The sequence below is a fragment of the Anolis sagrei genome, chromosome 2, assembly GCF_037176765.1.
Source record: "Anolis sagrei isolate rAnoSag1 chromosome 2, rAnoSag1.mat, whole genome shotgun sequence".
In the NCBI taxonomy this organism is placed as follows: domain Eukaryota; kingdom Metazoa; phylum Chordata; class Lepidosauria; order Squamata; family Dactyloidae; genus Anolis; species Anolis sagrei.
In genome coordinates this window covers 270,672,240-270,699,123 of record NC_090022.1, presented here as the reverse complement: position 1 = coordinate 270,699,123, position 26,884 = coordinate 270,672,240, and the positions used below count along the sequence as shown (strand labels likewise).

The 26,884-nt window shown below is 39.2% G+C and overlaps 1 protein-coding gene across 3 annotated transcripts in view; it reads right to left on the bottom strand.

The window, feature by feature from the left end:
• The window catches only part of PDE4D (phosphodiesterase 4D), an 806,167-nt gene that overhangs the window by 435,477 nt on the left and 343,806 nt on the right, over positions 1 to 26,884 (bottom strand). Inside the window, exon 1 of one of the 3 annotated variants that reach the window (XM_060761518.2) lies at positions 15,532 to 16,001. The exons of the other annotated variants lie outside the window; for them this stretch is intronic. Within the exon in view, the coding sequence (XP_060617501.2) occupies positions 15,532 to 15,803 (272 nt within the window). The 5' untranslated portion in view covers positions 15,804 to 16,001. Of the gene's footprint in view, positions 1 to 15,531; positions 16,002 to 26,884 lie in introns of those variants that run through there. 3 annotated transcript variants of the gene reach the window in all.

Sequence of the window (26,884 nt, the reverse complement as noted above, 5' to 3'; positions counted from 1 at the left end):
TCAATAAAATTATGTGGTAAGTTCAACTTACAGTCAGAGATGACTACACAACATAGTCATGTATGTTGTGCAGTCGGAGATGACTACACAACATACAGTTTGCTTCAGAGTTTGCAGGGCACTGTGTAATATTATTGGGCTTTTTGGCTCAGTGCATGTGGCCACCATCACAATCAATCTGGGGCCGGTTTGAAACATAATACTCTAGACTGGCCCCAGTTGAAATGCCTAGTATAAAAGAGGCCATAGCCCTGTCAGTTCAGAATATCAGTAGGCAAACGGATCTTGTAGCACCTTAGAAACTGGGGGGGGGGGGGGGGGGGATGGTAGCCTAAACTTTCATAGACTAAGGGCGGTTCTACATGGACACATTATCTTAGGGTTGATGCAGAGTGGGGTAGTTTATACCATTGGCCCTCAGGCAGCTGCAGAGGCAAGAGGGAGTCCTTACCACCAGCCCAAAGGCCACTACAGAGGTGAGAAGGAGTCATAATTAACCCCCTCCTGTTCTCGTCATAGTTCATCAGGCACAATATGGCTACTATCCATTGCTGGGCAACTGGAGTGACAGCCACTGCGGCAATGCAGGAGAGGGGAGAGGAAGAGGAGGAATTGCCCTCTCCTTTTCTCCCTCAATTCTCAAAGAACCAGAGTTGGAAGAGACCACATGGACCATCCAGTCCCTGAGATGCACAAAAAGCACAAGCAAAGCACCCCTGACAGATGGCCATTCTGCCTCTGTTTAAAAACCTCCACACACCAAGGTAAAGAGTTCCACTGCTAAATAGCTCTTACAATCAGGAAGTTCTCCCTAATGTTCAGGTGGAATCTCCTTTGCTGTAATTTGAACCCATTGTTCTGAGTCCTAGTCTCCAAAGCAGCAGAAAATAAGCCTGCTCCCTCCTCCCTGTGACATCCTTTCATATATTTACACATGTTTATCATGTCTCCTCTCAACCTTCTCTTCTGCAGACTAAACATACCCAATTCTTTCAGCTGCTCCTCATAGGGTATGGTCTCCTGACCTTTGATTATTTTAGTTGCCCTTCTCTGGACACCTTCCAGCTTGCCAATATCATTCTTGAATTGTGGTGTCCAGAATTGGACACAGTATTCTAGGTGAGGTCTGACCAAAGCAGAATAGAGGAGAACCATGACTTCCCTTGATCTAAACACTGTTCTTCTTTTGATGCAGCCCAAAATCCCATTGGCCTTTTAAGCTGCTGCATCACATTGATGGCTCATGTTCAACTTATTGTCTACTAAGACTCCAAGATCTTTTTTCACATGTACTGTTGTCAAGCCTGGGGTCATTCATCCTATATCTGTGCATTTAATTTTTCTGCCCAAGTGTAGTATCCTACATTTCTCCTTGTTGAGATTAATTTTTTTTAAAAAAATGGCCCAGATCTCTAATCTGTTAAGGTCATTTTGAATTCTTATCCTGCCTTCTGGAGTATTAGCAACTTTGTGTCACCTGCAAACTTGATAAGCATGTCCTCTAAACCTTTGTCCAAGTCATTAGGAAAGATGTTAAACAACACCGGATGTAGGAGAGAACCCTGCAGCACCTCACTAGTAACTTCTTTCCAGGATGAAGCGGAACCATTTGTGAGCACCCTTTGGGTTTGGTCACCGGAGCAATTACAAATCTACCTAACAGTAGTATTGTCTACATCACATTTTATTAGTTTGTTTGCAATAAGATCATGGGAGACCTTGTGAAATGCCTTGCTGAAATCAATATATGCTACATCCACAGCATTCTTTGCATCTACCAAGCTTGTAACTCTATTTGGCCTTGGGCCCTTGCCAATGCTACTCCTGGCAATGAGTGATGGACACTAGTCATGTTGCGTCTGCTGGCTGCCACTATAAAAAGAACCTGGAGGGGGATGGTGAGTACCATCCCATGTCCCCGGACCACCTTAGCCTGGGGAATATGGGATAGCCATGTAAACATTTGCTGCCATTTCCATGTCAGGATCTGTCTGCTTAAATGACCCAAAGCCAGAGTTTGCCCTGGATTCACAAGAAATTTTGGAGCAACCTGCAATATTTTTAAATCCTGTTCAAAGCTGTTTTAAATGGTCTTGGCTGACCATCATGCAGCCACTATGGTGCTGATTACCCCACAGACACCGACACACTTTAGTAAAAGGGCTATGCCTGCACTCTCAGATGAAAGCACACACCTTACCTAAAAAAGCTTATGCTAACAACTATATTCTCAGATTTAATCTCTAAGGTCCCTCTACATCTGAAATACAGTTTTGTTTCATACACACACACACACAAATAATCAAAATTCTAGCTCATTTCACCTAGCTACAATATGTGGAATTAATTACTTCCAAACTCTGATCAGAACAAATGCCTTGATGAGTTGGAACCCTGGCGTCTGCCCAAAGATGCCACATACCACAGATTGAGTTTCCATTCCACTGGGCGTTTCAAGCTAGCTCTTCTGTGCCAATGCAGGTTGACTATGATTTTTTGGCTGTTAAAACAAACATATTGACTCAACAGTGTTATAACTGCTGAAAACTTCCATCCTTTCTACAGCATTCTGAAAGCATAACTGGAAAGTAGATTCACTATGAAATAATCTGAGGATCAGGTACTGTGATAGTGTGAACAAAAAAAATCTGACAAAGTGGTCTGAAGTCCCCAAAAGCCTATGCCAATTAAACTGTTTTAGTCTTTAAGGTGCTACACGACTCCTGGAAGGCTTTTTAAAAAACTGGTAAAAAATTCACTGAAAACTATTTTATTTTAATATGAATTATAATCTGCATATCTTTCTAAGTAAGTGAAAGTAAAGAATGCCCATAGAGCATATGGCAGAACCAGCAAATGCCTTTAGTTCACAGCTTATTTGATAAATTCCATTAAGCTAGTTGCATTCCTAAGTATGAAATGTCACACCCTAATAGCAACTTTTTTGTTTGGAGGCACTTATCATCTTGAGTAAATGCAAGAGCATTTACAATGGGTGGGGATGTGGGCTGATACTAGAAATTGAAATAATACATTTAGCTGAATGTCGTTTTCTTGAGTTCTCAGCAGCAAACCTATTGTGTATAATCCAAAATAGAAAACCTGGGAACTAAATTGTCCTCACATGTATACATGCATGCATACAATAACACCACTGTGAGTGTGTAGGCGCCAGTACTTATATGCACTCCATAGTCTTCTGCATGTTTCCCAAAATAAATCCTTAATTTAGATTCACTTGCTATATTCAGTATATTGATTAGAGGTCCTGTGGCCAGTAATCCAAACCTGTATTTTCTTGATCATATTTGCCTCACACAAAATATTTGCCATTGGAAATACTTATCAGTATTCCTTAGTATGATGCTTGGATGGTTAGAAGCTGTATGATTCACACTTAGCTGAGCTTAAACTTCCACAAATAAAACTTACTTTGGCTGGAATTCTATGCATATCTATTCTAATGTAAGGACAGATCAAAAATTGAAAAGTTACTTTTTAAAACTAATCATAGATCTAAGATTTACAACACTAATTAGCTGCAATTATATCTGTACAATAATTTTCCCCAATTTTGCAAATGTAACTAAAATAATTAAGTATGAGCTATTCTTTAAAACACATTTACATCTCATTTCTGTAATTACTACTTTTGTTTCCAAGATTCAGGAGATATACTGGAAATTCCAGGACATTTCAGGTTTTCCCTCCTACTTTTCTGAGTTCTTTTGTTGCTACCAGCAGAGTATTTTATATATCTTACTTTCCAGCCTGTCAGCCTTCTCCTTTTCACTTCCTTCACCTCTTCCCTATATGTTGGATCTCCACATATCCACATGTGTCCAAAAGAGTGGATGAGAGAGAAAAAGAAGATGGAGACAATTTTTTTTTTTGCAAAACTGCTGGGGTTGGGGCATAAGAGATGGTGGAAAGAGAAAAAGGGGATTGGAGAAAGAATCATTTGGATTCAATTTAAGATGCCAGAAGATTCTTTTGTTGCATGCAGAGTGGAGGTGATCCCATTCAGCAGGAGAACAAGGAGGAGTATACAATGTGTTTTATTTCTATGCATAGATATGGGAACAAGCAGTCCAAAGGGACATTAAAGGTAGCTGATGATTGGCCTTACTTGCCAGTTTGGACAAACCCTCAAATTCTGAAAAAGCAATGATTTTCAGATGGAAGAGCAATGATTGCCAAGAATTCAGGCTTACTTGTCTAGCAGTAGCCAGAGTTGAATAGGGACAACATTTGATACCTGCCTGCTACCAGTGGGTGAACTGAATGGGACCCTGCAGGGCAGTAGAATATAATTTTGTGACTAGAGCACAAAGACTTGAAATAAAACATGAAAGTCATGTCTAGCAGCAAGAAGAGTAGAAAGGCATTTATTCACTTATCAATAAGAGTATCACTTTATATATTCAGAGAAATATATAGTGATGTTTCATGCCTCATAAGAAAGTCTGACAAAATTCAGAGATAGTTCGACTGCAGACCCATGGCCTTGGTTTTACCTGGAACCTTCAGCTGCTTATGGGGCTTCCTTTAAAGACAGTGGGGTCCGCCCATGTTTCTCTATGGACCAGCTGATTAGTTAGATTGTAGTATGGGAAACAATACTCAAGGGGCACAGCTTAGTGTCAAAGGGCAAGAAGTACAAACCACGAATCTCCTGAGCTTTTTCTACAGAAATGGTGAGGCGTTGAGTGCCTGTGATGTGATGACAATACTTAGCACATAGGTTCATACAGTGGAGGAACTGTTCATGCTCAGCATACTGAGTGAATCTTTCCTTTCAACTTGACAGAATTGGTGACAGGGTAGAAATGGGGGTTGGGAAGATGGCACTAGGCAGCCCTTATAAGCTAGTCGCCTAAAAATAATGCTTCTGTTAAGATGTTATCACACGAGGCTCTAAAAACAAGTTCTGATATTGCAAACCCTTCTTGCTCAAGACTGAAACATACTTGGATAGCCACGGGTCTTATGACATCAATCTATTCTATAAATGATTTTTGAAAACTCTAATAGTCTAATAGCAGCTATGGCAACACACAGGTCTACACATACACAGCCTGAAACACCTGAGTTACTTCTAGTAAAAATGAGAAAATATTACAAATCCAAACAGGTATTCTAGATGCACTATGTAGATACATACCCATGTATAAGTTCAGAAATTTTAGTCAAAAAATCAACCCCCAAAGTTTGGGATGATTTATCCACCAGTCAGTGTGAGTACTGTACCCTAACTCTTATCAGAAAAGGAACCATCGTGTTCTCTGAGTAGAGTAGCAAAAAGAAGGAGCTTAGTTTCTCCTGGGTGAATCTAAAAGAACCACCAACCCTCTCTACTATCTTTGTTATCATGTCACTTCTGGCCTTTTTGAATGTCTGGGTAGATAAGAGGCAGCTGCTTGTGATAGCTGGCTCCCTACTGGTGCTCTCCCCTCTCAGCAAAATGACCCTCAACAAATCCATGGGTCATAACATATTGCCCTGGGCACCATTCATTCATGGGAATTGATAGAAATATCAGTCTTCTGCATCCTGATCAACAAGATAACAGAGGCCTGTTTCTTGTAGCAACAGCTACCCAGTAGATTAGTATTCAGAGTATTTAGAATCTCTATGAATTCCCTACACTAATGCATAGAGATTGTGACAAAGAAATCAGTTAAGAATGCATAATTCCTATATATTCATGAATTCTAGCTCTAAACATAACATCACTATAAATCTATAAATGATAAATCTTGTAATTTATTTCTAAATCAATAAAGAGATGAATAAGGAGTGTAACAATGTGGTTTTGCCATTTTTGGTAATGGTGGCAATTGCCAACTCAAGAGAGTCAGCACAATGTTTTTACTGTATCATCTCATGTCAGTCGCTCAGTGTCACGGGATTAAGCATTGCACGGATGTGACAACTGTTGTCCTGATCATCTAGCATCTTGCTCAATTAGTTCTCAAACACATTGTTACTTCAATCTAGGATCGATTTCAGTAAGAACCAAAGAATGGCAAATGTTTGAGGATATTTATATGTTAGACAATAGTTAATCTCTATTATCACCATCAAAGAGCAGTCAGCAAAATAACAAGAATTGCTAATAAGACAAGATGTAAAGTGACTTATACAAAGGCAAATTTAGCCATTCATGAACAAAACAACAGGCAACAAAATGATTCTAATTTCCCTAACTGAGCCCTCATTTTTCTTGCAACAAAAAAAGAACAATTTTGAGGCCAGTTCAGATAAACAGTAGGATCCATAGAATTTTCTTTCTCTGCCAGGACATAGAGTAATTAATTCTTGCCTGAAATAAAGATAAACATGGCAATAAAACAGAGTGTGCTTTGGTAAGCCAGCTCATGTTGTGTAGCCAGACTTTCGAGAAGATTTCACAAGACATCAACCACGACAAACCCATTTTGTAAGTCACAACTGCAGCCACCATGTGCCAAACTGAAGTTATTGTGCGTCATCTATCATATTCAGAGGGATTCCCAACAATAGAAAACTTTATATGCCAGTAAGCTTCCCATATGTTAACTCAGATCTGAATTAGTCACTTAGGCAACTCATCAAAACTTCTTAATGCTTTAAAGCTGTGACATAAAATGAAAACATAAAGCAAAAGGAAGGGGAGCATAAGCATGATTAAAAGCAAACAAACAAATGGGAAGGAATACACAATATTTGAGGGCCAGCACTGGACTTTGACTCTGGAGACCATAGTTGCCCATGGAGCTATGGAAACCCATCTTGGGGAAGTCACACTCACTCAGCTTCAGAAACTGCCATGATAGGGTTGCCTTAGGTCACCATAAGTCAGAAATGACTTGAAGGCATACCAGGTAAAGCCCAGTCTAGCCTAAAAAATCTGTGTTGTTGGTTTTTTTAAAATAATATTTCACAACACCAAACAAATCATTCCAGTCTTCCCATCTTACCCTATGTCCCCTTGTTTTTATCCTTGCATTTGGCCCAGCCAACTACCTTTTTTCCTTATCCTTAATTTTCATCTTTATTCCCAGTGTTCTTATCCCATTGTGTTGTTTCATTTTATCATTGTATTTATTGCTTTTACTGCTTGTATTTTATTTTGTTATTATTTGTTGTATGTATTTATATTGCTTACTGTTTTGTTCAACTTGGCCTCATGTTAGCTGCCCTGAGTCCCTGAAGGGAGATGGTGGTGGGATATACCTAAAGTTTAATAATAATAATAATAATAATAATAATAATAGTCAAATATCATATTACATGAAGTTTATCCAGGTTCTCAGTTCAATGGGAGCAGTGGATAATCATACAGAGCTCCAGCATGGAAAAGAAACATCACAAAATGCTATTAGAGTCCAAAAGCATAAAGGGAGTAGAAAATAAAAGGAGAGATCACATTCACTGAAACAGAAGCAAGATGAAGGGAAATAAAATAATTATTACTGTCACAGAAATATCTTGATAAATATTTTTGATAGTTCCCCATGACAGAGCTTCAGCACTCAGAAGGAATTGTTATGGCAAAGAGAAATCAACACAGTAAATATCATAATAACCATATAACATTTAATGGTGCTGTCATCTGGACTATTATGTACCATTTTGGCAACACTCTCTCAAAATAGAATACATTGCATCTGGGAAAGATTTTTTTAGTAATGACTAAGTCGGTCATTATGAATTTTCTCTGGTCTGACAGTGATAGTCAATCATATAAATGAGCTAAAAAGAAATCCAAAAAAATTCTGGAGAAATGGCAGGGTTCATGGTCATAAAGACCTGCAAGATTTTCATGAATTTTAAAATGCCAAAGACTTGGATTGATATACTATTACATGCCTCTTCTTTAATCAGATTCCTCTGCAGTTTTTGACTGGCCACAGCAGTGAACTGATTGTTAGATAGCATAGATCAGGGTAATTTTTCCTGTCCCCACTGAGTATAGCACTTTATTCTGGCCCTCATATGATCTACCTCAACATGTTTTATGACAGTATTTCCTGCCCAATCTACTGGTACGTCGCATTTTTCTTGCGCTCCTGTAAAATGTATCGCACTCATTGAATTTGTACCTCAGCGATTCTTCTTTTCCAGCCATACTGCTCTTATGTTGTGTATAATTATGTTGTATTGCTTTTATCTGATGTTTTAATTGGAAAGTGTTTTACTTTTGTGTTTTAATTGTTTTTTGGGCTTGTCCCTTGTAAGCCGCCCTGAGTCCCCAAGGGGAGATGGTTGGCGGGGTATAAAAATAAAGTTGTCGTTATTATTGTTATTATTATTATTATTATTAGATAATTAATTAGGATTGTTGTTGTTGTGTCAAGTCATTTCAGACTTAGGGCTACCCAAAGTCTACAGTTTAGGACAGGGGTTGGTTAAATGACCATGGAGGGCTGCACCTGGCCTGCGGGTCTTAGTTTGGTGACCCCTGGCATAGACCAATTGCATAATTCAATAAGACAGTATTTGTGGTATAAAATGAAGAAGACAACCAATTCCAACTGCTATGTTATAGAGCTTATTGCATTTCAACACTCAGATCCTAACATTTTGGCTACATGTGTATTGCAGGCATAAGACAAAACTGGGGGGGGGGGGGGAGAGATAGAAGCTTCTATATTGGCGTCAATGGCCCACACTGCAAGTGACATAAACTGCAGCTTGTCTGGAAAATAGAGAGGACAGAGATCCTAGACATTTGTGGCTGACAAAATTGTGAACTCACTTTCTGACCATAGATCCATATGAAACCCAAAGAGGTATTGTTAATGCAGAAAAGACTTGGGGAAGCAACAAGTAAAGTAAAGACTTTCTGTATATATTTCAGATTTCAATATTAATGTCAAAAATACCTAGCATTATTTTACATAGGATTTGTGCTACATTAGAATAACAAAGACAAATATTACTTAAGTAAAATAAACATTAAATATTGCAGTAACTTGGAGGGGGATTGAACCCAGTTCAGTTCTTGTTTGCTTCCATGTGGTTTACACTAGCACTGTGGCTTGGAACAAACTATAGTATCATAATGTGAAATAAATAATTCTCATTGATAGTCTGTGGCTTGCAGACCTACAGAACTGCAGTCTAGATGTTACAGTATTCCCACTATTGCATGTGTCATTGGATTTTTGCTCCTCTGTTTTAATAAGAAGCCACTGAAGGATGTTTGTCTGTTTGTGTAAGCTACTTCATTTTTGGGGGGTGGGGGAGATTCCACTACAAAAGAGTAGCACGTAAATGTCATTAACCAACCCTTTCAATCAGAATGTCATTTTCATTTCCATTTTTTAAAAAAGAAAATCAGAGGTCATTGAAAACATAATAAATAGACCAAGATTCTATGGACATAATAAACAGACCAAGATGTAAACACCAAGATGTAAACACCATACTACTAGCAGAAAATAGCAAAGACTTTGTACAATTATTGAAGAGAATATCAAGGAAGAAAGTGCAAAGGCAGGTTTAAAGCTGACCATTAAGAATACAAAAATAATGACCACAGATGGTTCACATAACTGTAAAGTAAATGAGGAACATATTGAAATAGTTCAAGATTGTCCAAAACTTGGTCAATCATTAATCAGAATAGAGAATGTAGTCAAGAAATCAGGAGAAGACTAGGTCTGGAAGGCTAGCTATGAGGGAACTCAACAAGATCTTTGTGTGTAAAAATATACAGACAGTCTCCAAGTTACAAACATCTGCCTTACAAATGACTCACTGTTAAGAACAGAGCTGAGACAAACAGCAAGAGAAATCTACCCCTCAGAAAGAAAAGTAACTCCTGGAAGAGTTAGTATGCTAGGAAACGGTTTCTCGACTGAAGCTTCGTCACCTATCCTTGTTTCCACAACAAGCCAAAAGGTTCAAAATCCAATTCTCTCAGGGACAGAAAAGTGAGGTAAAATCTTCTAAACAGGGGCACAAACAACAAAGCAAACACCACAGGGGTGTTAACCCTTCTCTATGCTATCCACACACACACACAATTTATCTGCTCCTAGTTGCATATAATTGAACTTAAGAACAAACCTACAAAACCACCTTGTTTGTAACTTGGGGACTGCCTGTAACACTGAATGTTAAAGTTAGAAATTGCCATGACATTTTATTTCCCATTTTTATGTATGATTATGAAACCTGGGGAGTGAAGAAAATGGATAGGAAGAAAATCAACTCATTTGAAATGTGATGCTGGAGAAGAGTTCTGCAGATACTGTGGACTGCTAAAAAAACCCCCAATAAATGGGTCCTAGAGCAATCTAGCCTGAACTCTCCCTAGAAGCCAAGATTATTAAATGGAGATTGTCGTACTTTTGCCATATAATAAGAAAGCATGACTCACAAGAAAGAGCAAGATAGAAAGAAGTAGGAAAACATGAAAGAAGCAATAGCCCTCAAACTGCAAGACTTGAGCAAGTCTGTTGATAATAGTTTGACTTGTAAGTATCCCATTTTTGAGATCACTGTAAGTCAAAGTTGACTTTATTATGGCAGTTAGCAACAACTTATATACTGCCATCATTAATCCTGGATCCTGCAGTTGTGTATCTGGTTACACAGCAGGTAAAACTGATTTGAACTCACCAATCACACAATGGATAATTAGTTCCACACCCACCATATGAAAAAATGAAAATGAAAGATGGCATGTGTTAACACAATGAATGGCTGTACAAAGGAATACACTTTACACTCTAAGAAAGTGCAGCTTCAAAATTATCATTATGTTAATATAGTGCTCCAACAGGATCACAAACACAATATATCACACATTGATGTCAACTTCATATGTGCACACACACTGACAGTGTCAATTTTATTGTTTATTTGATCAGTCACTTCTGACTCTATGTGATCTTTTGTACAAGCCCACGCTTCCTGTCAGCCATCGCCACTCCCAGCTCTTTCAAGGCTGAGACAGTCACTTCAAGGATAACATCCATCCATCTTGCCCTTGGTCCGTCCCTCTTTCTTTTTCCTTCCATTTCCCCAGCATCATTATCTTCTCATTATGTGGCCAAAGTACTTCATCTTTACCTTTAATATCCTTCCCTCCAGTGAGCAGTCAGGCTTTATTTCCTGGAGTATAGACTGGTTTTATCTTCTTGAGTCCAAGGCACTCTCAGAATTTTCCTGCAACACCACAGTTCAAAAGCATTTATCTTCCTTCGCTCAGCCTTCCTTATGGTCTAGCTCTTGCATCCATGGGTTATTAGAAGGAATACCAATGCTTTAACTATGCGGACCTTCATTGCCAGTGTGATGTCAATACCACAATATAAACTGAGTATCAAACCTAATAGGTCCTTTACATATCTCCTTTTAGACTCAGCACAGAAATAATTCTTGAAATACGATGCAGGCATGATTGATGCTTGAGTGTTTCCATTATAACCAATTCTCATGGAATTCTCAAAAAATATATTTCAAAAGGTAGTTGAAGCAGTAAAACTATGAGCAGTTTCATCAGGACAACATATTACATGATGAATGTATTTATTCTAAAAGCTTAGATTTCTCCTATTTACCAGAGAAGAAAAGCTAATAAAAATATCACCATTACTGAAACAGTAACTCCCACAAAATATTCATACATCATCAGCCATAAAACCCCAAATGCATGAACCACCACTACCAGCAGCAACAAATGATCTACTCACATTTGCATGCTAGGTTGGCAGAAGCTGGAGCTGACAGCGGAAGCTCACACCGATTCCCTTAGCATACTGTTACAAGATTGTCTCTGTCCAGAAAAGGCCATAGTGATGCATCAGTGGAAGTTGGTAAGAAGCACTTCAAGTCCATTTGGGTCTCCAGTGATGGGTACGGAAGAAAGAGTACTTCCAAGCTTTCCACTTGCTTATTCAGGGGAAGTGAAACCTATCTGGGACACACTGTTTATCTAGTCCCCATACCCAAGAACCACCAAGACATATTTCCTCTGTCTTATCAGGATTCAGCTTCAGTTTATTAGTCCTCATTCAGCCCATTACACATCTAGGCACTGGTACAGTATTTGTACATCCCAACCAATTCTAATGATGAGAAATGGGGCAAACCAATGACACTCAACTCAAGAGCCTAATGCAATCACTAAGCAACTTCATATAGATACTGAAGAGCACAAAGGACAGGATAGACCTTGGCATCCCACATCTTAATAGCTGTGGTGCTGAACAGGAATCTTTCAGTGCTGCTTTTTGGAACTGGATCTATAGATGGGACCAGAACCACTGTGGAAAAGTGCCTCCTACTCTCACCCCACAGAGTCAGTTCATCAAGATACCATGATTAAGGCTGTCAAAATCTGCTTAGAGATCCAGGAAAATCAATAAGACTGTTTTTCCCTTGAAATCAATAATCAATCAGAGGAACTATGGCTGTTTCAGTAACATAAATGCCACTTTTTCTGACCATAGGTCTATATCCTGCTCAAAATGTTGTTACTTAGCTATTACTAGTGGCAAGGTGTTCAGAGGGAAACATTGGCTTCTGTTCTAGGTTTGTTTCATATCAGTCCTCAAATGTCCTAGAATGAGATAGTGCTTGTGGCATAAACATTTCTCTTTATTATATCTGCATCACTTTCAGAAGTGTGCTTTTAAAACATCTATCTTCTTTACATTTTGTCTGCCTTCTCTAGAGGATGACTACTTTTTGACATGGAGCAGCACTGAACTGGCTGCAAATTGGGATTCAACTGAGAGTTAATTCATGATGTTTTTCAATGCTGTTTCCAACAAAGGAAAACAACAGTCAGTAAAACAAATGATTAAAGAACTTGTCATAAATAAAAAAATTAAAGCAGAAGCAGTCATATAGAGTCACAATGTCCATTACATGGAGTCACAATGCCCATTCAGTCAGCAAAAACCTTTCAGAAGAAGCTTTTCTATCTTAGCACTTGAGTTAGAGAAGTAAAAAATCATTTAGATGATCACATTAATATTATATAATACCTGAGAAACTTTGTGGTGGGGATAGGATTGGGGAAAGGCACAACCATGGGGAACTAATTGTCTTTGCCTCTCTCTGGTGAGGGAAGGGCCATATTATCTTCCTACATCAGTGGTTCTCAACCTGGGGTCCCCAGATGTTTTTGGCCTACAGCTCCCAGAAATCCCAGCTAGTTTACCAGCTATTAGGATTTCTGGGAGTTGAAGACCAAAAACATCTGGGGACACCAGGTTGAGCACCACTGTCCTACATCATACAGGCCTATAAAACCAAATGGTATAACATTGTTTCCCTTCTATTGCTAAAGGAAACTTCATTACAGATTCTTTCTTAGATAATTTGGTGGTTAATTTGGTGATGGTGATGAAGCTGGGGACATTACAAAGGGGGGGGGGGGTTATGTGCAGCTCATAGGTTAAGTGTTGCCTGTCTCTGATCTAATCCGGCACACCAATAAGTTCTTAATATCAAAAGAAATTCATCTCAGACACTGGTGACAAGGACTAGAATTCTCCTTTCCACACAGAATCCTATATAACAAGTAACTTCTTGTTTTAATAGAATTAATGCTTTCCTATCAAAGCGGAAACCAGCACAATTACTTGGCATATAGATAGCCACTCCCCTCCCACCAAGATCTAGGATTTTGTACCTGCATATACCTTATGCTTTTCATGCAGCAGCTGACATATGAAAAACAATAGAACTTAAGGATGATGGCTACATGCATTTAGTCAGCCACAGGCCTATAACCAACACAGTGTCATTTCATGTGGACTTATCACAGTAGCTATGAATGTGTACAGTTAGCATTGAGTTTTAGGGAGATGTAAAGCAAAGTCCTGGAGCCAAACAAAGGACAGAGCAAAATAGAGAATAAAACCAAAAAGAAGAAGAAGGCATCTTTGCCCAAAGATGAACTTGGGTTGATTGAGGAAAACCAATTAAGATGAGTATTTATGTATTTATTTTTACATTTATTCCCTGCTTTTTATTAGTTCAGTGATAAATACATGATCCTCCTCCAACTTTACTTTGCAAAACTGACCCTGCTGAGAAAAAGAATGTCTGGCTCAAGCTCATTGAGCAAGATTCATGGTGCTGTGAACACCTGAAGCACATGCTGGATCCCTCCTCTAACTTGTCTAGTTTCAGACGTATTTCCTGGTGACTAATGGACAGGATATGGACAGTGCTGCAGGTTCCCATTCACAGCAGTAAAAGAGCCAAGAGCTCTTGTTCCTTAGTCCTTTTTTCAATATAGAACTAATCTTACATGCTTGCTCTCCAAGTTACGTATGATTTCCTATTGAGTGCCTGTCAGTTTTAAAAAGCTAAATTTAAATTTATGGATGGGATGCTGTAGTTCATATGATTCATTTAAGTACCTATTTACTCTGAGCTTTTACAATTGCTCTCCTCTCTCCATCCAAATTAAATTTTCTTTCTGGACACACAGTCTCAGGTATCAAGCAATATGTTCCTGCTGGACACATGATAAGGCACTCTGTAGACAGGGGTAGGAAGAGTGCAGACCTATGGCCACATGTGCCCTATCCTTCTAAACGCCCCAGATAATCCTTTTTTGTCCCCACTACCCTATAAACTGCATCTCCTGGAAACCTCCAAAGCACAAATGCAACTTTTAAATAGGATGCAAAGTTTGCCTGTACTGCTAAACAACACAATGGAATTGATATTAATACAAAATATTGTAATATATATAAAACACACAATTCAATCAACATAAAGCAGAACAAAAGCTGTCAAAACCATCATTTCTAAAGCTAGTGAACTACTGTATTCTTACAGGTACTTGTAAGCAATTGACTGATTGTAAAAGAGACAACTGTAACAACCTGAGAGGGTACTAGCACTGCACAGCAAGAGAAAATGCAACATCTGATTGTACATATACAAACACAACCTAATTCTGTAATTACAATACATGCCATAAGTTCTTCTATTAACAAAAATAGGTAATTTCTTTCTTCCCTCCCACAGCAATTATTTAAATACAAGGATATATATACATTGTTCCCTTCCAATTCCTTGCAACAACTTTTGAGGTAGAGGCAAACCTAATAATATTCTCAATCAGATATAATAAATCCTTTTACTGTTATTTGTACACAACCATCATGCTAATGGCATCATGGCGAGAGCTCTACTTCATTCTAACGCTGATAAGAATAATCAGGTAAATATTTTATTTCAGTTATTGTTACTTAAGCTGAACCTAGCAAAAAGACTAGTGGGAAGGGGAGGAAATGAAACAGTCGATGTCATTTTCTGTTTGTTATCTGAAACAACAACTTACTTTCTCTGTTTGTTATCTGGAGTCACATTCATTTTTATCCATTCCATATGAAAAGTAGCTTTCATAAAGTAAGAACTAGACCTGGATGCCTAATAGCTTTGCCTTCTTACAAAGCTACATAGCCTTTCATTTCTCTATTGCAAGCTGAACTGCAGCTCTTAGGAATTCTGCATGCAAAAACTCAAACTGCATTCAAAACAGGCAGTTTACAATTGATTTCTTACCAGGTATGTGCCACAGTAAACCGCCGCTGTTTTGGTATGTTGCTATTCAAAAGCATCCTGCGCAAAAGCCTTGGAGAATTTCTAGGAGAAATGACTGGTGATAACTTAGGAGAAATAGAGGAAGATTTTCTCGATGCCTTGGGTTTTTCGTGCTGCAACAGGTTTTCCCTCAAGGTCTTCACAAGATCCTCATTGAGCCATGGGTTTTGACAATGCGAATTATCCACTTCAGGTACAGCCAAGGTGTCTGGGCTTGCTGTTTGTTGAGCCATGTTTCCAAAGCAACTTATATATCAACCAGGTTTTTACAACGCAACCCGATATTTGTCTTGGCAGCTTTGAAGGGGTGAATGGAGGGGAGAGAATGGATTTCCTTCCCTCCTTCAGTTCCGAAGAACTGTGCCGAGCTTTGACTCTGATTCAGCCTAGTCAGCTCGCAGCATGGTGTTGTTGCCTTCCCTCAGAGTGCCTCTGTGCAGATAAGGAACCACAAGGGGAGGGGGAAAGGGGGAAAAGCCAAGCTAACTCCTCCACTGAACATATGAGGCATTGCCACTCCTCTGACAGCCCACTCTGCCTTGCACCATTCCTGCCTGCCGGCTATCCTTGTGAAGGAAAGACAGAGGGAAAGGGCTGGTGGCGTTGGGGCTGCAAGTCCGGTGACAGAGCAACAAGGCGACCTGTCAAACTGCTGGAACTAATGCACTGCAGCTGCTGGAGTGACTCCTGATTATGTGTACACATAAAAGGTGCCGGGAGAAGGACGGATTAAACATTGCCGGGTGCGTTTTGTTTGACTACCCTTTTCCTTTCTGTTTATTTCTCATTCTGAAAGGAGGGGTTGCAAATGTCAGGCATACCCTTCTTTTTTCATTGCTCCTCCCTCTGGAGCACAAACTACAAGCCGTGCTATATATAATTTAAACAAATTGTTCCTAACAAAAAAGACTCTGTATTTAATTTTAATTTATACAATGTGTCACATGTTTACTATACTAACCAAAAGAAGTATATTTTCCTTTTAAAAACCTTTTATTTTCCATATGCATAACATAACTGTAACACTAACAGTAAGGAGCTGCATTTTATATTTGTGGCACACTGATATTCTAACTACTATATGAGTTGTTATACATTGTGTTCTTACTAGTACTTGTCTTTCTCGCTGAAAAGTCTTATATCCTGTTAGTTTCTTCCCACAGTCCAACTCCTTTTTTGTGCTAGTTTCTTCCTGGTGTTCATCTCAAATGGTCTGAAATTAATATGACCCATACTATTTCTGGGCTTAAAATATCTCTCCAGGAGGACACATGCAAGTCTGAAGTAGTTCCAAAGTCTTCATTTTCATTGATCAATTAAATATGCTAGAATCATGTTTGTCAAAAGCTACCTGTTTTCACTGTTTTGTTTCGTTCACATCAAGATAATACAGAACTATCTGAAAATACTAAGGTTTGATCATTCTTTTCCACTGAGAAGCTATTTCTGTCTTTGCCCCCAATATTAATAATACAATGTACAGTTTGTGTTGCAGCTTACAATTATCTCCTGCAAATACAGATAACAACAACAGCTTACCACAGAATATAATTAACTGATTAGTTCTTAGTGAGATTAGATGAAGTACTTCCTTCCAAAATGTTTGATCTGCTTGTACTCTAACCACAAATGTAAGTTCTTCAGAGGCAGTTTTGCCATACAGAAGTCAAAGGAACCAAGAAATGGGCTGGGTTTTTGGTGGATGGGTGCCACAGAGAACAATGGGGTGGGAAAGAGGGGGAGAGAAGAGAGAACACAAAGAATTTCTGCAAAGAAACCCGCAGGGCAGAAAACAACTAATGGTGAGGGATTTGAAGCTACTTTCCAAAAAAATCCAATAGGATTTTGGCATACATCATTAGGAGTATAGTGTCTAGATCCAGGGAAGTCATGCTACCCCTCTATTCTGCCTTGGTTAGACCACACCTGGAATATTGTGTCCAATTCTGGGCACCACAATTCAAGAGAGATTGACAAACTGGAATGTGTCCAGAGGAGGGTCTGTAGAACAAACCCTGTGAGGAGCAGTTTAAAGAGCTGGCCATGTTAGCCTGAAGAAGAGAAGGCTGAAAGGAGACATGATATCCATGTATAAATATGTGAGAAGAAGTCACAGGGAGGAGAGAGCAAGCTTGTTTTCTGCTTCCCTGGAGAGTAGGATGCGTAACAATGACTTCAAACTACAAGAAAGGAGATTCCATCTAAACATTAAGAAGAACTTCCTGACTGTGAGAGCTGTTCAGCAGAGGAACTCTCTGTCCCGGAGTGTGGTGGAGGCTGCTTCTTTGGAAGCTTTTAAACAGGGGCTGGATGGCCATCTGTCCAAGGTGCTTTGAATGTAATTTTCCTGCTTCTTGGCAGGGGGTTGGACTGGATGGCCCATGAGGTCTCTTCCAACTCTATGATTCTTTGATTCTATGATGCCAAAGTTAGTGGCGAGGGTTGATGGGGGTTGTGTCTACAAAATCAGGAAGGCTGCTGATTCTAGCAGTGGAACTCTCTGCCCCAGAGTGTGGTGGAGGCTCCCACTTTGGAAGCTTTTAAACAGAGGCTGGATAACCATCTGTCAGGGGTGATTTGAATGCAATATTTCGGCTTCTTGGCAGGGGGTTGGACTGGATGGCCCATGAGGTCTCTTCCAACTCTAAGATTCTATGATTCTAAGGGTTAAAATCATGTTTTGCAAATTGTGGCTGAATAGTACACATTGCCATCAATCTAGCAGGTGACTGCCAGAGGAGAGAAGACAGAATTGTTCAGCTTGGTAGAAGTATAAAACATAAGTTAAGTGAGAAAGGAGATAGAATGGTAGTATGTCAGGGATGAGTTAAACCTATTTTGAGCTTTATGTGGAGAGAAAGAAAATGAGGCTTTTTAGCTTAGTCTCTGAATCAGCAATTTCTATCTAAATTGGGGAGGTTGAGTCACAATAGCTACAAAGTCAGAGAGTATATTTGCTTAGAAGCCATGGCAAAGAATCGAATGGTTTCCACAAAAGAATTAGATCAATAGAAGATGATATCTGTAATCTCCAGGTGATAATGTTGAACTCTAGCTCAATTCACAACCATTGTGGTAGACTTCATCTTCGGTCTTCTTAAATGGGAATGTCCAGGCTAAACATCAGACAATTTTTAGTTTATACAGAAGTCAGGGAAAGGAAATATAATTTTGTTTCAGAACAGGCTTATTTTGGCTGCCAGGTTTTGAAGCCTGGGATTATAGTTGTGGAGTATAGACTATAACAGGTCTTATATAGAAAAAGGTCTTATATAGCATTCACTGTTTCAAGAAGTAACAGTTGTGGGGTAAAAATGCTATAAATAAATAAATCCAGGTTTACATAGCTTTAAAAGAGGGTTAGACAATATTGGGGAGGGTAATGGTATATAATGGTGGCTGGGAACATTTGTTCATCCAGATATTTTGACTCCAGCTCCCACGGTCCTTCACCATTGGCCATACTTGGGGTGGGGGCTGATGGGAGGTATAGGCCAAACACCTGGAGGGCCACAGGTCGTCCTGCCTCAGAGTTAGGGTGTTATATTGGAAATTGGGGGAGTCCAGGTTCTAGACTCCAATGAGCACTGGAAATCACTGGGTGACTTTAAGCCAATCTCTATCTCATCTTCTCAATCTCAATGTCTCACCTTTTCTGTATTCCTTCAGGTCTGTTATGAGGTTAAAACACTGGGAAGGAGAAAGCCATATATGTCATTTTGAGCTTATCAGAAGAAAGATGGAATATATAAAAAATACAAAATAAGCAATACATTATGCTAACTGAATGAGACATGTATGTTACTGAATTCTAGTTTGGTGCACCCATGGAAAATTGTCACTACCTTCAAGTCATATCTATGAGTTTTCTAGAGTTGTCTGATTACTATTCTGGCAGAATAAAGACCTAATTTATCATCTGATTCAGCAGGGCTCATTTTATGTTCATCCACGGACTATGGGCAAAACTTGAAAACATTACTTGTTCCCAAAATTCTCCAACCAGCACTGTTATTGATCATGATGGCTGGAGTAGAGTAGTCTGGGAGTTTTGGGCCGAAGGTTTAGCACAGCTGGTAAATCACCAGCAACTATAAGACCTTTCAACCAAAAGGTTGTAAGTTCGAAGCCCTGGCTTAGTGTGAGCAACAGACTGTCAGCTGTACTCACTGTTTACTTAAGCAGTTTGAAAACAGCTGTAATTAGAGAAAATAGGTACTACTAAAAGTAGGAGGAGGTGTTTTACAACACCATAAAAGAAAGAAGATCAGAAAATGCTGGGCGACCAAATGGAAGGAGGAAGTCCTAACAGCTCTTCGTCATAGAGGATGGAGTGACAGAAACCCCTGTGGCTGGATTCGAGCCTAACCTTCCACGGCACCAAAACAGCTGGATGCAGTTCAAACAAACCACCTCCTTCTGTTCTGTCTGTCTGTGTATACCTCTGAGGATGCTTGCCATAGATGCAGGCGAAACGTTAGGAGAAATGCCTCTAGAACATGGCTCTATAGCCCGAAAAAACCCCACAAGAACCTAGTGATTCCAGCCATGAAAGCCTTCGACAATACATTGTCTGTGTATTGTCTATACAAAGCGGCACTGAATATTTGCTGTGTATGTATACTGTGATTTGCCCTGAGTCCCCTCCGGGGTTCGAAGAGCGGAATATAAATAAAGTATTGTTGCTATTGTTATTATAATTATGTAAAAATAATGTTTCCTCCTAGTTCTGTCAATGAGGCAGTGATGCAATGTACTGGGATTTTTTTAATACAACAAGGGAGGCTTGGACTAAATCATACTAGATTTTCCACATTAAAATATTTTGTGCCTACTGTACCCTCCCCATACAAAACAAAATAGTCTTGCTGCAGTTCAAAAACAACATAAAAGCCAGGATGCGAAGTGCAGCCGTCTAATTAGATATTGCTAATTCCAAGCTGGTGGCTTCCTGTTACCATTAACTATTTCTTAAATCGTACAATTATTGTTTTAAAATGGCTCAAAGTAATTAAGTTAGTGTAATCACATGTCTCCTGCTCTTTAAGACTGTTATTAGATCTCCTCCTGAATAAGAGATCCATCTTTGCTCAAAGCAATTAAAGAAAGGGCAACCTTCAACTAAATCATTCCTTTTTGTCTGGATGGGAAAATATATTTTTGGTAAAGGAGTCTGAATAAAACTCCAAAGGGAGACTTTGTACACATGGTTTTCATTTTCAGATGCAGGCATACACAACAATGAAGTCACAGATGTTATAAATGTAAATCACAGCCCATATAAACATATCATTGTATCAGTAAAAAGCCTTATTCATTACTGCTAGTGGCAACATTTATATAGAATAGTAGCTGTCCCCTGCCACACGCTGCTGTGGCCCAGGCTGGTGACCTGGAAAATAAAGTAATGAGAAAGTGTTGGTTTCTAATATATGGCCATAAGGCAGCATTTCTCAATCTGGGGGTCAGGACCCCTGGGGGTCACGAGGGGGTGTGAGAAGGGTTACCAAAGACCATGAGAAAACAGTACTGTATTTTCTGTTGGTCATGGGGGTTCTGTGTGGGAAGTTTGGCCCAATTCTATCGTTGGTGAGGTTCAGAATGCTCTTTGATTGTAGGTGAACTATAAATCCCAATAACTACAACTCCCAAATGTCAAGCTCTAGTCCCCCAAACTCCATCTGTGTTCACATTTGGCCATATGGAGTATTCGTGCAAAGTCTGGTATAGATCCTTCATTGTTTGAGTCCACAGTGTTGTCTGGATGTAAGTGAACTCAAGGTCAATGCCCACCAAACTCTTCTAGTGGTCATGGGAGTTCTGTGTGCCAGGTTTGGTTCAATTCCATCATTGGTGGAGTTCAGAATGCTCTTTGATTGTATGTTAACTATAAATCCCAGCAAATACAACTCCCAAATGACAAAATCATTTTTTTTTGTCACTCCTTGGGTTAGTAGGTGTCTTGTGGCCAAATTTGGTGGCAATTCATTCAGCAGATTTTGAGTTATGATGTCACTCAAATTGAACAGAGTATATATATATAGAGAGAGAGAGAGGGAGGGAGGGAGAGAGGGAGGAATGTTCATGAAAAAGGGTTGCATTTGCTATGGATCTCCTGGCATTGAATCTAGTTTGGTTCTTGGTTGGCTAAGCATGTTTCCAGAACAAACAAAAGGATGAGGACACACAAAGTAGTTTTGCAAAGTAGAACAATTATTGGAGTACTCTTTCTCTGCATCCCCCAATGCACCCCAAATCAAGTGGTTTTTTAAAATTCTGTGGCACTATCTTTGGGATGATACTGAAGACTGCAACAGGGAAAGAAGCCAAGGATGTTCTGCTGAGCAAGTGGGCCTCTTCTAGTGTGATGACAAAAGCAGACTAAACATCTTTTATTTCAATTGGGAAGAATGTGAGGGACAATGGGCATTAAAAGATACTTCGCTGAGACTGGATTGTGCTTATTGCTACAGCTGTTGCTGCAACAGCAAGTGGGACTTCTATCAAGAACTTTCTTAAAGAAGTGTTTCTATTTCCCATTCGCAAATAGCAAAGCCATGCCAGCTTCAAGGACTGCAAAATAATAGAAACTACCAAGGTTACTGACACAGTGTTTTCCACTCTTCTCATGGACCCACCCAGGCCTGGCATTGTGGAGACTGTCCTCATTGGGTTATTTGTTTCTCAAATAAGTGCATATTTCCCTCTTGCTTCCCAACAATCCTATTTTGACTCTATTTCTTTTGCAACCTGTCAATTAAGGATGATTATTACTTTTTCATCCCAGTAAGACTTTTTGGAGCCCCCAGTGGTGCAGTGGGTTAAACCGTTGAGCTGCTGAACTTGCTGACTTAAAAGTAGGTAGTTAGAATCCAGGGAGCGGGTTTAGCTCCCACTGTTAGGTCCTGCTTCTGCAAACCTAGCAGTTTGAAAACATGCAAATGTGGTTAGATCAATAGATACCGCTCCGGGGGGGGGGGGGGGGGAGGTAACAGTGCTCCACACAGTCATGCCAGTCACATGACCTTGGAGGTGTCTACGGATAATGCCAGCTCTTCAGCTTAGAAATAGAGATGAGCAGCACCCCCCAGTCAGACACAATTAGACTTAATATCAAGGGGAAACCTTTACCTTTATTAGGACTTTTTAATTCCCTAATGGTTAATCCATATGCTCAAATCCATATGCCCAAAAGGTTATACAGGGCACTAGCCCTTGGGGGAAAAAAAATTCTGGATCATATCTCCCAGAATTTTGCAGCCAGCGTGGCCAGCAGTAATACTGACTAAACATTTATGGGAGCTACAATAAAAGTAACTACTTGGGCTTTTCCAGATGCTTTTAATAAATATAGATGTCAATGCTTATTATATTGCGTTAGTTGCACAGATGAACAACAGTCACATCATCACCTAGGTCGGAATTTCTCAAACTCCTTTGGATGTTTTGGACCCCAGCTCCCACAATTTCTGACAGCTGCTAAATTGGCTGAAGTCAAAACACCCAGAGGAGCACAGTTTGAGAAACATTGATCTAGGGAATTCAGTGAACCAAAGGAACCATAGATGCCAGCTTTCCACACTCCCCATCCACTTTAGTTAGCACAATGTCCATCAGCTCCAGATAGCCTATAAAGCTCTAAACAGTTCTTGTCTGGAGATTAAGATTGTCCTGGGTGGCTCTGCTCTCAGTCCTGCCTCCTTCGCAGGTGTGACTGGTGGGAACAAGAGACAGGGCCTTCTCAGTGGTGGCCCCTTGACTGTGGAATTCCCTCCCTAGTAATATTAGATCAGCCCCCTCCCTCCTGACCTTCAGAAAGAGAGTGAAAACGTGGCTTTGGGATCAAGCCTTCGGATAGTAATTGTAGTGCAATAGATTGCTATGGAATTATGTTCAATAACTATTGGAATGGCCTGGATTATGATTGCAGATAGCGTGGTTTTTAATAGTGAATGTAATGTTTTAAAATGTTTCAATGTATTTTAATTTTAATGTTTGTTTTAATTGTACATTGTTTTAAAGGCATTGAATAGTTGCCTATGTGTAAAGCTGCCTTGAGTCTCCTTTGAGGTTGAGAAGGGTGAGACATAAATATAATAAATAAATAAATAAATAAATAGCCAATGGTCATGTTTGAGACATTGTTGCCTAAAACAGATATGACCCACAAATTGCTTCCATCGATGAATACGTTTTTAAACAAGTATGGCCTTAAATAATTTGCCTTTTATTTAAACCTATCCTTTTGGCAGTTTCTATATTGTACAGACTATGGCTACATATTTAAAATCATGCCAACATAGAAATACATGAGGCTTTATTAATTCTAGGTCAAAGTTTGCCCAGTAAAGTATTATTACTGTACACTAAAAGGATCCTGTGTAAATAGATATTGAAATATATTTCCTCATTAGGTTTAAAAGGATATCTTTACAAAATATGCAAATAAGCTTTTGAATTGAGACGGAGACCTCATAATTTCCTCTAATCTTCAAGCCAAGGAAAATATAGGAATAGATGAAAAAACTCAATTGATTTATGTTATAATTAAAAAATATCTTGTCATTTTTACTGGGGTCTTAAAAAGTCAGTGATTGAACATTTTCATCTAAAGTTATTCCATGTTATATTCATTTATTTATTTTTTGGATGGGACAAGTCTGTGATCTTGATGTGTGTATGTCAGAATGTTTGGCCTAAAATAATTAATCACTGTTGATCTGACATTATAAAATCTGTGGTACACATAACCCTTATCTACAACTATTTTTATCAGTGCTGAAAATGTTATAGAAGGCTATTTAACAACTAAGTTCAATTCACTTCTGGGCACTGAGGCTTCTGAGCTACAGATCTAAGCCCTGTGTCCACCCTAAAAGGAAGTGAAAGTTTAACTTGATTTTCAAGTAGTTCTAGCATTGCATAATCAGCACACAGCAATTTAAACAAAGAATGTTTACCTTAGGCTCTAAAAAAATCTTTGCAATGTGATTTGCGTAAGCAACGTTTTCTTATTCTGCTGTTATATATTCTTTGCAAGCCAAACACACCATGCAATGAAAATAGCTTTCATTCATTGTTCCCCAAGCTAGCCTTTAACATCCTTGCTTTCTTCTAAGACAACAATTCTGTTAGACCCTAATTCCTCAAATCGCAGCAGAATAATCAATGGTTAAGAATGATTGGAGTTATAGTTGAACGGCTATCCCATCCCCCATGATCATTGTGTCCTCCTCTAAAGGAAAACATGGCTAAATGTCATGAGCAGATCATCCCAGTAGATACAAAACAAACACTTCACATTTATATTCAAAGCCACCACACCTCCAAAGCCATAAACATTTGTGCTGGTTCACAGGATCAATTTTTGCTCCAGTTCCTACTTCAGAACTGCTTCTGCATACGTATTAACTTGGAGAAAGCATCATGCACATTTCAAGTACTTGGAACAGACATTTTCAGGGATTGTCATAATTTCAGCAATACTGATAAGCAAGACCACATAAAACCTTTCTCTTTGTACTGATTTGCATGGTACTTTCCCCAGACAACTGCAGACAAGCATGTTTCTAGCTGGTTATGTATGTGTATGTCCATACATGTATAGTATTTTTGAAAGGTTGAACTAAATCCAATCAGATTTAATCCCAGATAATGGAATAGGGAGAAAGCGTGCTATCATGATGTGAGCATGGGATTGTGACTCTAGATAACAGGGTTTGAATCTTTGCTCAGCCATGGAAACACATTGGGTGACCTTGGGCAAGTCACCTTTGGCAAAATACATTCACTGAGCCTTAGAAAGCAGAGGCAAATCCTTCTGAACAAATCTTGACAAGAAAACCTAAGAAAAGTACAATAAGGCTCCATCTACACTGTCATACAATCCAGTTTCAAAATGTGGATTAACTGCACTGAATTAGATGGCAATATAGGCTTATATAATCCAGTTCAATGTGGTTCAGTTTGCATTATGAGTCTACACTGATCACTATAATGCAGTTCAAACTGGATTATACAGCAATGTAGATGGGGCCTTTGTGTCGCCATAAACTGGAAGTCACTTCAAGGTACAGAATAAATGAATGCACAATCTCTTGAAGGTAGACTAAAAGCCGAAATCTACTCATAATTTCTACTCCATCCTGTGTGCATGTGGAGGGTTGCCCTTACCACTAGACAAGAGTGAGGCAGATGCTTCAATTGCTAGATGGTAGGAACAGCAATGAAACATTGGGAGGCAGAGCTTTGAGTACTATCCTGCTTATCCTGAATGCTATCCTCCTTATCCAAACATCCTGTCCTCAGCTGAAATAATTTTCCATTATTACTTAAGGTGTCTTTTGCATGTAAAAGAGGAAATAGGCACCATTTAACATTCTGATGGCACATAATGTTTTTTGATGTTTTTTAATGTTTTATCATCCTTGTGGGAGGCTTCTCTCATGTCCCTGCATGGAGAGCTGGAGCTGACAGAGGGAGCTCATCTGAACTGTTGGTCCCACATCCGATCCGCAGAACAAAGCCCTGGATACTATACTGATACCTCTTCTGTTTAGATTAACAAAGGGTAAAGCCTAGGAGTCCTCAGGGTTGAAATATTTCCCAGGTCAAAAGTTTTTTCAGACTATTTTTTCCAACCTTTTATATCAAGGACACAGGACGTTTCTGTAGCTCAACTTGACTACATAGCTGAACCACATGATGTTCTCATAGGGCAGCTAACATCTGACTGTGTTGCAAGAAGGTATAAATCCATCAGATGAAATGTTCTATGAATGTGTAAACTTTAACTCAACCCTTTCATCCTTCTTTGCGAGCTTAATTCCTTATCATTTGTTTAGATGTAGATTTAAGTAGTTGGGTTTCTGTCTCTAAATGCATAAACTAATTTAACTAGTCAAATAGTTTGATTATAAAAGGTTTTTTTTTTACAAAATGTACATTCTTTGATGAGGCATAGTACTACACTTTTTCTGGACAGCAACAAAAAGGCTGGGTGTTTGGGGAGTTTTTTCGTGTCAGGAGCAACTTGAGAAACTGCAAGTCGCTTCTGGTGTGAGAGAATTAGCTATCTGCAAGGACATTGCCCCAGTGATGCCTGGATGTTTTTTGATGTTTTATCATCCTTGTGGGAGGCTTCCCTCATGTCCCCACATGGAGAGCTAGAGCTGACAGAGGGAGCTCATCTGAACTGTTGGTCATCAGTCCTGCCGGCACAAGGGTGGATGACTGGTAGTTTTATAACTGTTGTCAAAATATATTATACAAGTCGTGGAACAAGTGAAGTAGCAGTCCTTAATGTAGGAACATA